This window comes from Heterodontus francisci, chromosome 5, assembly GCF_036365525.1.
Source record: "Heterodontus francisci isolate sHetFra1 chromosome 5, sHetFra1.hap1, whole genome shotgun sequence".
Classification (NCBI taxonomy): Eukaryota; Metazoa; Chordata; class Chondrichthyes; order Heterodontiformes; family Heterodontidae; genus Heterodontus; species Heterodontus francisci.
This window is the reverse complement of record NC_090375.1, coordinates 146015566-146028202: the sequence shown is the minus strand read 5'-3', so window position 1 is coordinate 146028202 and position 12637 is coordinate 146015566. Positions and strand designations below refer to the sequence as shown.

Here is a 12637-nt window from a genome sequence, read left to right as displayed (position 1 = left end):
AGCAACATCGGGGATTAGTCTGGTTGGCTTTCAGCAGAAGTGCAGCATCAGGGGTTTCAGCTATCACACTGGATTCTCCGGGTTTCTCAAAGATGTGGGAAAAGGATGAGCTGGTGGTGTCTTTCTTAGCAGGCTTTCCCTCAACTCGCTCTAAGTAATATCCAAAATGAAACCAACTCTTGACCACCGAAAATCTTGACATGTCATTTCCCTAAGCAATTCCCTAGTCACCAGGGCTCTTGCTGTTTACTTAGCTTAAGACATGACATCCAGTAAGGGTTTGCTTTTAAGTACAATCTCATGTCCTTCCAGTGACCTTTTATTTAAAAAGAAACGAAGTCCAACATGTGTAGAATCTCTTCAGTCTTTCAAATGAATCCATTTCCACAATTTTTAAACACAAGTCCTCGCAAAATATTAAAAAATGGAAGCACTTTCATAACAGGATGGATTGCAACGGTTCAAGAGGGCAGATCACCACCACTTTCACAAGGCCAATTAGGATGGGCAACGAATACTGGCCTTGCCAGCGATGCCCACATTCTGTGAAACGAATAAAAAAAAAAAAAATCTCTCATAATTCAATAGGGAATTCAGGAGGAACATCTTTACTGGACAGTGGTTAGAATGTGGAACTCGCTACCACAAGTGATAGTTGAGGTGAAATAGCAAGGATGCATTTAAGGGAAGGTAGGTAAAGCCTGGTGACCCGACCAAAACCTGACTAGATGCAACTACATGTGTCAGGTTTGGGTCAGGTTGGGTTGAAATTCCGAGTCCAGCATTCGGGGTCGGGTCAGGCTGGACAGTGCTGCTTCCGGGAAGTCACAGGATCAGGCTTACCCATGATTCCCCCAACTCCAGCTGCAGGAATAGCCTGCTGCCGGAACGGATGAAGGATATTCAGGTCGGGTCGGGTGCGAAAAAAAACTAAAGGACTTGGGCCCGGTTCGGGTTGGCTGTGTTGCCGGGTTGGGCCCGGGTCGTCTTTTAATTTTATACCTGAGTCAGGCTTTAAAGGTAGGTAAGCACAAGGGAGAAAGGAAATAGTAGGATATGTTGATGGGGTTAAATGAAGAAGCGTGGGGAGGGGACTTGTATGAAGCATGAAACACTGGCATGGACCTGATGGGATAAATGGCCTGTTTCTGTCCTGTAAATGTTTTTAATAGTTTGTAAAACTTGCATTCATAGAGCATCTTCAAGACAATACAACCTTCCAAAGTGCTTGATACAGTTGAGAACAGATGCTCGGCATTGAACTGAGAAGGTTTAGGGGAGTTGGCCAAAACATTGGCAAAGTAGGTTTACAAAGCCTTTTGAAAGATGTAGCAAACTGGAGAGATTATGGGAGAATGGCTATTCTAATGGTGCCTGTGATGTAATGCTGGCATAATAAGCTAAAGTGGCCATTTGGTGAGTTTGCATGATGCTGTTTGTTTTTATTGAAAAAATAATTACCAGCCAGGTGCTGCTGTGTAATCTCAGATTTATCTTTATTTAGTGCGTTACATTTAAAGTGCTACTTTTACGGTAATGTCTTCCATCAGTTTTGTCATAATTGATCATAAGTAAAGTGCAGCAGCATAAAATACTTTGCGACTTAACGTGAAAGGTTTAGATCCCCTGCTGTAGCTTTGTGAAAATTTGTTTTATGTATTTTCACTATTTACATAGCCCTTCAGATTAGTGGAAATAATTAGTTTCATATATGTATGAACTGCTATGCCATCTGTGGAACTAGGCTCCTGCTCAAGGAAAACAAATTGAATTTTAAGGAGAACTTTGTGGTGGTGATAAAAGTCTTTGCATTAATTAGCATGCTGCATGAGAGCACAATGTATTCATTTTGTTTATTGATGTTGTTTATGTAATAACCCTAATAGTTGAGTTTGTACATGACTTTTGCTGTTGATCTTTGCATGTTGGAAAAATTGTGAATTGCATTGCTTCATAAATCTTTACTGTTATTTTAGTTCATATTTATTCAATACTTAAAATGTTGCCATTCATGTATTTGAAACTGGACTGAACATAAATTTTGTTAACAGAAATAGTAATTTTAATCTACTGAAATCTGTTAGTGTTAACTAGTCCAACATGGAGCACCATATATTTTAACGACTCTAGATCAGAATGTGCTGATCATATTGCCCATATTGCAGAAAATGTGTCTTCCTCCTAAATGTGATTTGGTTACTTGCTGAGAAATGATTGGCCTATATATAAAGACAATAAAGGAATTTGTTCTTTTTCAAAGTTGTAAATTGTAATTTAAAAGTGCTGTAATTGAGAGCTACACATGGGGGCAGCAAGAAGCAATGAGTAAGGGGAATTTAGATTGAAATATGGGGGATTAAACTGAAGACCTCAAACACTGATTAACATTTAGACAGTGCATTTTATGTGATGCTTCAGAATTTGTTACCTTTCTGTAAAGGTAGTAATTTATCATGTAATAAAAAAAAAGAAATGCTGGAAACACTCAGCAGGTCTGGCAGCATCTGTGGAGAGAGAAGCAGAGTTAACGTTTCAGGTCAGTGACCCTTCTTCAGAACTCACATTATTAATTAATTTATCATGTAAACTATTTTCTCTAAGACTAAACGGAAACATTTGGAAATAATTAGTCAGTTATAGACTTTCAAAACTGGCACTTCTACACTTTTTCTATATCAAATCTTTTAAATTTTGTATCCTAAAAGAACATTTCTCATTTTATGATGCAGTATTTTAACAAAGCTATAAATTAAGAAGTGTTCTATATAATGTAATTCTATTGCTGAGAAAAGAGCCACGCTGTTGAAGCTTTTCCTCTTGCAGTCATCAGAACAGACACAAGAATGCCAAATTTCAAAGGGAGCAATAATTTATACTGCATGAGAAAAGGGTGCTGATTGGCTGGTAAGTCGACTGGTCAAGACCTTGCCATGGAGAATGCACCAGGGAACTATTATCCCCCACGCTTTGTATAATACAAAAAGGTGCAATGCCTGGATAAGTTCCTTTTGCCCGAAGAGGACAAGTCCCTGCATATGAATGTATGTAGCTTCTAGCAAGTGTAAGTGAGCCACATTGTGAGTCTGACTCTGATCCCAAAATCAATGCTTAATGAGATATCTGCTAATGGGTTCTCTACTACTCTCTACCACAAGCCTACTTTCACTGGCCAATATCCTAGTTGGGATTCCTACATGTCCACGTGCTATAAGATTGGCCTTATCGGTAATCTCGTAAATAGGGCCCTGAGTCATTTGCTCACCATGCAAGGTTGATGCCAAAATAGGGCGCATCAAAACTATCCTGCAGGAGAATGGCTACCCCAGTCAGATTGTTGTGTATCGTGCATACTCACGAATGGGCCTGAGGCTGCCACTTTCGGACAAGAAAAGTGGCCATTCTACCTTAAATTACCCTGGAAGGGTAAGGTATCTCCAAAAATTTTGAGCAACAGGTGAAGCTAGCCGTTTCACACTGTTACTATGCAGTAGCAACACGTATTTTCCACTGACGGGATGCTGCCGTCAAGCCAAAAAGAAGTTCTGCCTACCATGCAAATGGGTAATGTGGTATATGAATTCTAGTGCTGGTGCAATGCCAGGTATGTAGGCCGTACGTCCTAACGACTGGCAGAGTGTATCAAACAGCATGTCCCTTCAGCTGTTCGCAGTAGGCAATGTACTGACCATACTCAACTAGCAGGTACTTGCAAAACTCAGGACACAATGTCTAACATTTGATGTGATTCTGCGATTCGGCAGCACTTACTGAACACTCCCGAGTCTGCTATGAATTACACTAACAACCAGTTTAAGATTATCAGCCAGGCTTGCAATATGGGTTCATTACGCTTGCTAGAAGTTACATATATTCATATGCAGGGACCTGCCCTCTGCAGGCAAAAAGAACATGTCCAAGTGTTAGGCCTTTTTTGAATTAAACAAAGTGTGGGGGTAATTGTTCGCTGGTGCATTCTCCATGGAAACGCCTCAACCAATCAGCATCATTTTCTTATGCAGTGTAAATTGTTGCTCCCTTTGAAATTTGGCATTCTTGCGTCTGTCCTGATGAGTGCAAGATGAACAGCTTCAACAGCATGTCTCTCTTTTCAGAAAGTTCTGTACTACCAAGCGACTAATGCAATTCTACTTCAGAACATAATTTGTTAGAAGACTGCATGAAATTGTGTTTAATACAAAAGAAAGGCCATGCATATTTTGAAAGCTTGAAAATTATTTTTTGTAGTCTGATCTAGGACTGACCAAGCACAATAAATGTTCCATTTAACTAAAATTGTGAATCGGATTGAATGAATTTCTTGCAATGGAAGTTGTACGTGGGGCAAAAATAAATATAGATTACTGAAATAAAAACAAAGTGCTGGAAATACTCAGCAGGTCAGGCAGCATCTGTGGAGAGAGAAGCAGAGTTAACGTCTCAAGTTTGAAACGTTAACTCTGCTTCTCTCTCCACTGATGCTGCCTGACCTGAGTATTTCCAGCACTTTCTGTTTTTATTTCAAATTTCCAGCATCTGCAGTATTTTGCTTTTATTATAGTATTTCTGATTTTGTTTTAATCCAAAAATGTTATTTTATTGAAATGAGACTGTGTCTGTTTCACATTTTGATGTCATGCTTTCCAGGTGACACATTTCTGCTTACCCCAACTGTTACCACTCCTCAAACACACCACATCCTTTCTTCATGAGATTTTTGAGTTTTATGAAGAGATTCTGACCTGCCGATACCCCTATGCCTATTATAAGACAGTATTTGTTGATGAAGCCTATATAGAAGTAGCTTCATATGCATCTATGAGTATTTTAAGGTGAGTCTCTATTGGGAAAATCCTTCTCTTCTGGAGGAGGTGTTGACTAAACGGTAGACATTCCCCATAGTGAGGGCTACTCAGAGTGAGATTTTCTGGCTGCTTTCAAACATTTGTTAGTTGCTTGTTCAAATGGAATTGGCAGAAGCTTATAAACAGAGTGTTTGCCTGTTTAGACTGGGTTATGATGCATGTTGCTGAGAAAACTGGAAAGAAGAAAATATTTTTTAAACTACTGTTTGCCAGTTAAGGAAGCAGATTGGAGTTTTAAATGGAACATAGAACTCACCTAGTGCTGTTCTTGGTAAAGGCACACTCCAGTAAAACAGCCATTTTTCCTGGAAGATCACAGGTTCAATCCACACTTCGTGCTAAATTAGCTGATCTTTGATAATGCAGGAGCACTACCAGGCTCAACAGCCTGGGTTAAAGCATTAGATTTAGAATTAGAAAACCATTAGAGAGTGAGGGGCATCGGAGTGTGACCATGTATTTGCCTGATGACCACACAAGCACTTTGTCAGAGTCACTGGATAGTAATTAGGAGCAGGAACCCTGGCCATTTTTCCTCTGCTTTCCTACCCGCAGGGTACTGAAGCAGTTGTAGTGCTTGCCCACTGTCTCAATTGTGATCAGCTAACTGAACACCTATTACAGACTGAACCTGTGATCTTTCTTCTCTGTAGGCTCAATACAACAGTATACAGTGTTTAATGCATTGAGCCATCAGGGTAAGTCTGCTTGTAAAACTTTGTCAGTTAAACTTGAATGGGAGCCAAGTCTGAGGTTAGATTCCTGCCTTTTTGAATGGAAGAAAGAACCATTCTACCTCCCTATACCAGCAATTAATGTTGTTCTCATGTTTCTTAAAGTAGAAGATTACATTCAAACCATCTAATTAAATGTGCAGTGATGATTAATATAGTAATATTGTGGTCTGACTCGGGGTGTTTCCGTTCCAGGAGAAGTCCTGGCGAGTGTTTTGAAGCTTCCAAACGAAAGCTTCATGTTTGCACATTAGAGCCTAGATTTTTAAAAAATTCTAGAACTTTATTTTGACCTCTAGTTTAAGAAATGAATCTCTGAATTTATAATTCAGTAAAGTGCGTTGAAGTTATAACACTTAGAAATAAAACTAAGCAATCATTTTTGTTTTAAAAAAAAAGTTTTGACTTATGTTAACTCATTTGGTAGTACTGATATGTCTAGGTCACATATAGCAAGATGCAGATTCAGCTCTGTCTCAATAATAATATAATAGTCTCAGAACATAGTTTTTTTTTTCATCTTTGTTCCCCCTAATTTTCTTCACCCCATTTGTCTCTTGACGCTGTTAACAGTTCCATGTGTACCTCACCCAGGTGGTCACTATTCTTACGCATATCCTGATTTCAACTGACATCTACAGTGGTGGTCACTGTAAGCATTCCAAACGATGAACAGCAGCCCTTTTTCCCTTAATCCTTCCATCTGATGCAGAAGCCAGGTGTTGACATGGCCGAGATCAGACAAACTTAACTTAGAATCTGGGGCCTCATGGTCTTTATCGCTCAACTGCAGCAGTCACTTGATAATCTCAACAAGCATTTGGCTCCCCCAGTGGCTCAAATGTCAGTTAAGCCATTAGATGTGGTCGGCTCCAGCCTTTTATTGATTAGCAGTTTGAGCCACAAAATGGAGCTATGTTGGGCTGTTTCACATAGGGAAGACCAGCTTAAATTTAGATAGCATGCTATTACGGAAATGCTATTGGCCAACTCCTGAAAAGCAGAAAAGAGAAGATTTTGTTTTTCTTCAGCTTCTTGGCTAGGAGATGATGTATGGCATAGGGAAAGCATAAAGAAGACAGGAAAATCGCTATCAGTTAAATATAAGAACAAAATCATAATTAAAGTTCAATTGGCTAATGACATTACTGCAGCACAGTGGCGCAGTGGTTAGCACCGCAGCCTCACAGCTCCAGCGACCCGGGTTCAATTCTGGGCACTGCCTGTGTGGAGTTTGCAAGTTCTCCCTGTGTCTGCTCCGGTTTCCTCCCACCACCAAAAGACTTGCAAGTTGATAGGTAAATTGGCCATTATAAATTGCCCCTAGTATAGGTAGGTGGTAGGGGAATATAGGTACAGGTGGGGATGTGGTAGGAATGTGGGATTAGTGTAGGGTTAGTATAAATGGGTGGTTGATGGTCGGCACAGACTCGGTGGGCCGAAGGGCCTGTTTCAGTGCTGTATCTATAAATAAATAAATAAATAAAAATAAGGAAACATCTGTTAAGTACTTTTAGTGCACTGTACACTCGCAAAAAGATAATAGACAATAGATCAAAATTCCCCTTCCAAATTAATAGTTCACGAAATACTGTTCCTAGATTTTGAACACTTTAAAACATTTTGTATTCATTTCCGGTTCTTAGTTGTTTGTAGTCTTTAAGAACTGAAAAGTCCCAATGCGTTTGTTCTTAACTTTAAGATATAGTTGACTAATGGAATATTTCTTTCAAAACATTGAATTTGCAAATGTAAAACAACTGCCAATTGTTATGTGATTACTGTGCAGTGGGAGTTTAAAGCATGAATATGAAAGGGCTGGCAAGCTACATGCTTCTAGTGATACCATCAGTTGACGAAATACAGAGTTAATGTTGTTAACATTTGAACAGAATTTCTGTCACCTTTGGACCACAGTATTTGTTTTGACTAAATAAAATGTCTTGCTTGCCTGAAACCTTAGTTCAATTTTCTCATCTTTCATTTAGCACAAACCTCCTGCACAGTGCCATGATTATAGATCAGACGCCACTTACCAGACGATGTTTAGCACAAGCTTTGGCTCAGCAGTTCTTTGGCTGTTTCATTTCCAGAATGTCTTGGTGAGTATATAACATGGTGGGAGCCAAGGACATGTACCTTTGTAAATTTACCACATTGATAGTTTTGTATAGACTACTCCAGCTCTATGAAAATTTCACAATGTTTATAAAAAAAATTACAATGAACACACTGTCTGAAATTATCAATGTCAGCATGATTTAGTTGATGATACTGTTGGCTCCGTGACAGAATTTTATGGATTCAAGCCCCTTTATAAGCTTAAATGCACAGTTAAGGTGATGCTTCAATGTAGTACCAAGGGAATGCTACAATGCTGAAGGGAGAGACGTTAAATTGAGACCACGTCTGCCTGAATGCAATGACGACATTGCACTTTTCGCCAAAACTTATCCTTCAACCAACACCACCAACATCAGATGAACTGGTCATTTATCTCGCTTCCGGCATGCAAATTGGTGGTCATATTTGCTTACACCACAGTGACTGTGCTTTAAAAGTAACTGGCTGTTGTGCACTTGGGACATTTTGAGATTGTAAAAGGAACTATATAATTGCAAGTTCCTTCTTAATTAAGTATTAAGATTCAGATTTGGATTCACGACATTTGAAAGTAGTAATAAACATGTATTCAAAGTAATGCACTAAATTCTATTATGTTCTTGGAGACTTTATTTATTTTGCACTATAAGGCTGAACTAATGCCGATTGCAATCTCTTTTTAAAACAAAAACAGGAAATGCTGGAATGCTCAGCAGGTCAGGCAGCATTTGTGCAGTTTTCCCAACGTTTTCTACAGACATGTAAATAGTAAATGGCTGGTAAAAGGAGGAGTGGGGCTGATTAGGGACCAAAAAGGGAATTGCGCATGGAAGCAGAGGGCTTAGCTGAGGTATTAAATGAATACTTTGCATCGGTCCTTACTAAGGAAGAAGATGCAACCCAGGCAATGGTGAAAGAGGAGGTAATTCAGACACTAGAAGGGTTTAAAATTGATGAGGAGGTATTGGATAGGTTGTTTGTACTTAAATTGAATAAGGCACCAGGACCAGATGAGATGCATCCAAGGATAATGAGGGAAGTGATAGTGGAAATTGTGGGGGCGCTGGCCATAATTTTTCAGTCTTCCTTCGACTCGGGTGGTGCCAGCGGACTGGAGAATTGCAAACGTTAACACTCTTTTTTGAACAAGGGTGTAAAGATAAGCCCAGCAACTATAGGCCAGTCAGTTTAACTTTGGTGGGGAAAATTCTAGAAAGAATAATTCGGGACAAAATTAATAGTCACATGGACAAATGCAGGTTAATTAAAGAAAGCCAGCATGGATTTCTTAAGGGAAAATTATGTTTAACTAACTTGCTGGAGTTTTTTGAACAGGTTAACAGAGAGGGTTGGTGAGGGCAATGCAGTTGATGTGGTGTACATGAACTTCCAAAAGGTGTTTGATACTGTGCTGCACGACAGATTTGTGAGCAATGTTGTAGCAACATGGATATGGAATTGGCTGAGTGACAGGAAACAAAGAGTAGTGGTTAATGGATGCTTTTTCGGGCTGCAGGAGGGTTTGTAGTGGAGTTCCCCAGGGGTCACTGTTGGGACCCTTGCTTTTCCTTATATACATTAATGACTTAGACCTTGGTGTACAGTACACAATTTCAAAGTTTGTAGATGATACAAAACTTGGAAGCATTGTGAACTGTGAAGAGGATAGTATAGAACTTCAAAAGGACGTAGACAAGTTGGTGGAATGGTCAGACAGGTGGCAGATGAAGTTCAATGCGGAGAAATGTGAAGTGATACATTTTGGTAGGAAGAATATGGAGAGACAATGCAAAATAAAGGGTACAGTTCTAAATGGGTGTAGGAGCAGAGGGACCTAGGTGTCTGTGCATAAGTCATTGAAGGTGGCAGGACCGATTGAGAGAGCAGTTAATAAAGCATACAGTATCTTGGGTTTTATTAATAGGGGCATAGAGTACAAGCGCAGGGAGATTATGTTGAACTTGTATAAGACACTAGTTCGGCCTCAGCTGGAGTATTGCGTCCACTTCTGGGCACCGTTCTTTAGGAAGGATGTGAAAGCTTAGAGAAAGTGCAAAAAAGATTCACGAGAATGATTCTAGGGATGAGGAACTTCAGTTTTGAAGATAGATTGGAAAAGTTGAGACTGTTTTCCTTGGAGAAGAGAAGACTGAGAGGAGATTTGATAGAGGTATTCAAAATCATGAGGGATCTGGACAAAGTAGATAAGGAGAAACTGTTCCCACTCGTGAAAGAGAGGGCACAGATTTAAAGTAATTGATAAAAGAGGCAAAAACGACATGAGGCAAAACTTTTTCTCACAGTGTGTGGTTAAGGTCTGGAATGCACTGCCTGAGAGTGTGGTGGCGGCAGGTTCCAAAAGGGAGTTAGTTATATGAAAAGGAAGAATATGCAGGGTTACAGGGAGAAGGCGGGGGAGTGGCACTAGGTGAAATGCTCATTAGGAGAGCCGGTGCAGACACGATGGACTGATTCGCCGCCTCCTGCACTAACGATTCCGTGATTCAGAGAGAAACAGTTAACGCTTCAGGTCGATGACCTGAAGGTTCTGATGAAAGGTCATCAACCAGAAATGTTAACTCTGTTTCTCTCTTCATAGACACTTCCTGACCTGCTGAGTATTTCCAAAATTTTTTATTTTTATTTCAGATTTCCAGTATCCACAGTATTTTGCTCTTGTCTCTTAAAAAATTTGAATAAAGGTTCTCCAAAAACTAAATTGGGCATTTCCATAGAGGGCATAGAGAATGCAACTGTGAAATATTTAGCTTATTCTTCTTCAGGCAGGAATGACTCAAAGTTAAGCATTGTTTTCATCAAACAATGTGTGCTGCCCTATTACTTCAATTGTTCATTCAATAGGTGTGAGATTAAAAGCCAGCTTTACTTGTGACAAAGATTATTGCAAATGTGGCACATGCTTTCATATTTCTCTTACTTTTCATCTCTCAAACGTTTTCTTCAAAATCTCTATAACTGGGATTAAATACTTACACGCAGAGCAATATCTGACGTGCACTGAATGTTCTCAACTTCTTTCCCCATATAATATGTTTTCTTATTTTTTTCCCCCATTTTGCCTACCATGACTGGCAAAGAAGATGGCCTGCAAAACCACTTCCAGGCAATTGCCAGCAGTGCTATATAGCAGCATGAAAGTGACTCACATAATTGACCCTGCTATTATTCCCTGTGGGAATTACCTGATATGCCATGTCTCTGCTTCGAACCTAGAAACCTTTAGAAGTCTAAAGACAAAAGTCAAGACAATAGAGCAGTGTAGCAATTTGGGTAAAGACGAATAGAGTGGACAGGAAAGGACACAGAGTTTAAAGATAATAGTGCATCAATAAATAAGGTTCATGCAAAGAATAGAAGTGAGAATATTAAAATAAAGGATCTTTTTATCTGAATGTGTGATGCATTCGCAATAAGAGATGAATTAGCGGCACAAAGATAAATGGTTTAAATCTAATCACCATTACCAAGACATGGTTACAAGGTGACCAAGGTTGGGAAATAAATATTCCAGGGTGCAGAACATTTTGAAAAGACAGACAGAATGGAAAAGGAGGAGGAGTAGCCGTCATAGTATAGGATGACATAAGAACTGTATTGCGAAAGGATCTTGTTCAGAAGATCAGGAAATAAAATCAGTATGGGTGGAGATCAGGAATAAAAAGGGTTAAGGGTCAGAAAAAGCTGGTGGGAGTAGTTTATAGGCCCCCTAATAGTAGTTATACCATTGGACAGAGCATTAAGCAAGAAGTAATTAGAGCTTGTAACTAAGGTGATGTAATAATTGTGGGGGACTTTAATCTTCATATAGACTAGACAAATCAAATTGGCAATAGTAGTCTGGAAGATGAATTTCTCGAATGCTTTTGCGACAGTTTGCTGGAACAATATGTTGTAGAACTAACTAGGGATAAATCTATTTTAGATCTAGTATTGGGCAATGAGGCAGGTTTAATTAGTAATTTCATAATAAAAGATCCTCTGGGGGAAAAGGTGATCATAATACACTTGAATTCCATATTCAGATTGAAAGTGACATACTTCAGTCCCAAACAAGAATCTTGAACTTAAAGCCAATTACATAGGTATGAGAGGAGAGCTGGCTAAGGTTGATTGGGTAAACAGACTAAAAGGTATGGTGGTAAATAAACAGTTGGCAACATTTAAAGAAACGATTCAAAATGTTCATCAAAAATACATTCCATTTAAAAAAAAACTCAACCAGAAAGATCCATCTGAGGCTTAGTAAGGAAGTTATGGATAGTATTAGATTAAAAGAAGAGACTTATAATGTTGCAAAGAGTTGTCTTAAACCTGAGGATTGGGAGTGTTTTAGCAACCAGCAAAGGGCGATTAAAAAATTGATGAGGGAAAAAATAGAATATGAGACTAAACTAGCCAGGAATATAAAAACAGATCATAAGAGCTTTTCTGTGTATCTTAAAAAAGGAAGAGAGTAACTAAAGCAAAAGTTGGTTCTTTGGAGGCAGAGACAGGAGAAATTATCATGGGGAATGAGGAAATAGTAAAGATGTTGAACAAATGTTTTGTGTCTGCACAGTAGAAGACACAAATTATATGCCAGAAATAAAGGGTAGCCAAGGGGCTAGTAAGAGTGAGGAACTTGAGGCAATCAATACCAGGAGAGAAAAGGTATTGGAGAAACGTAAGGGTCTAAAAGCCGACAAATCCCCAGGACTTGATGGCCTACACCCTAGGGTTCTGAAAGAGGAAGCTGTGGAGATGGTGGATGCATTGGTTGATTTTCCAAAATTCTTTAGATTGTCGAACAGTTCCAGTAGATTGGAAATTAGCAAATGTAACACCACTATTCAAGAAAGGAGGGAGAGAAAACAGGGAATACCATGTCAGTTAACCTGGCAACAGTTGTCAGGAAAATTCTGGTATCTATTATTAAGG

The 12637-nt window shown here is 39.2% G+C and overlaps 1 protein-coding gene across 4 annotated transcripts in view; it reads left to right on the top strand.

The window, feature by feature from the left end:
* The window catches only part of taf2 (TAF2 RNA polymerase II, TATA box binding protein (TBP)-associated factor), a 152615-nt gene that overhangs the window by 52225 nt on the left and 87753 nt on the right, over positions 1 to 12637 (top strand). For all 4 annotated transcript variants that reach the window (XM_068032198.1, XM_068032200.1, XM_068032199.1 and 1 more), the window contains 2 exons: positions 4645 to 4829; positions 7585 to 7698. In XM_068032198.1, the coding sequence (XP_067888299.1) occupies positions 4645 to 4829; positions 7585 to 7698 (299 nt within the window). The remainder of the gene's footprint in view (positions 1 to 4644; positions 4830 to 7584; positions 7699 to 12637) is intronic.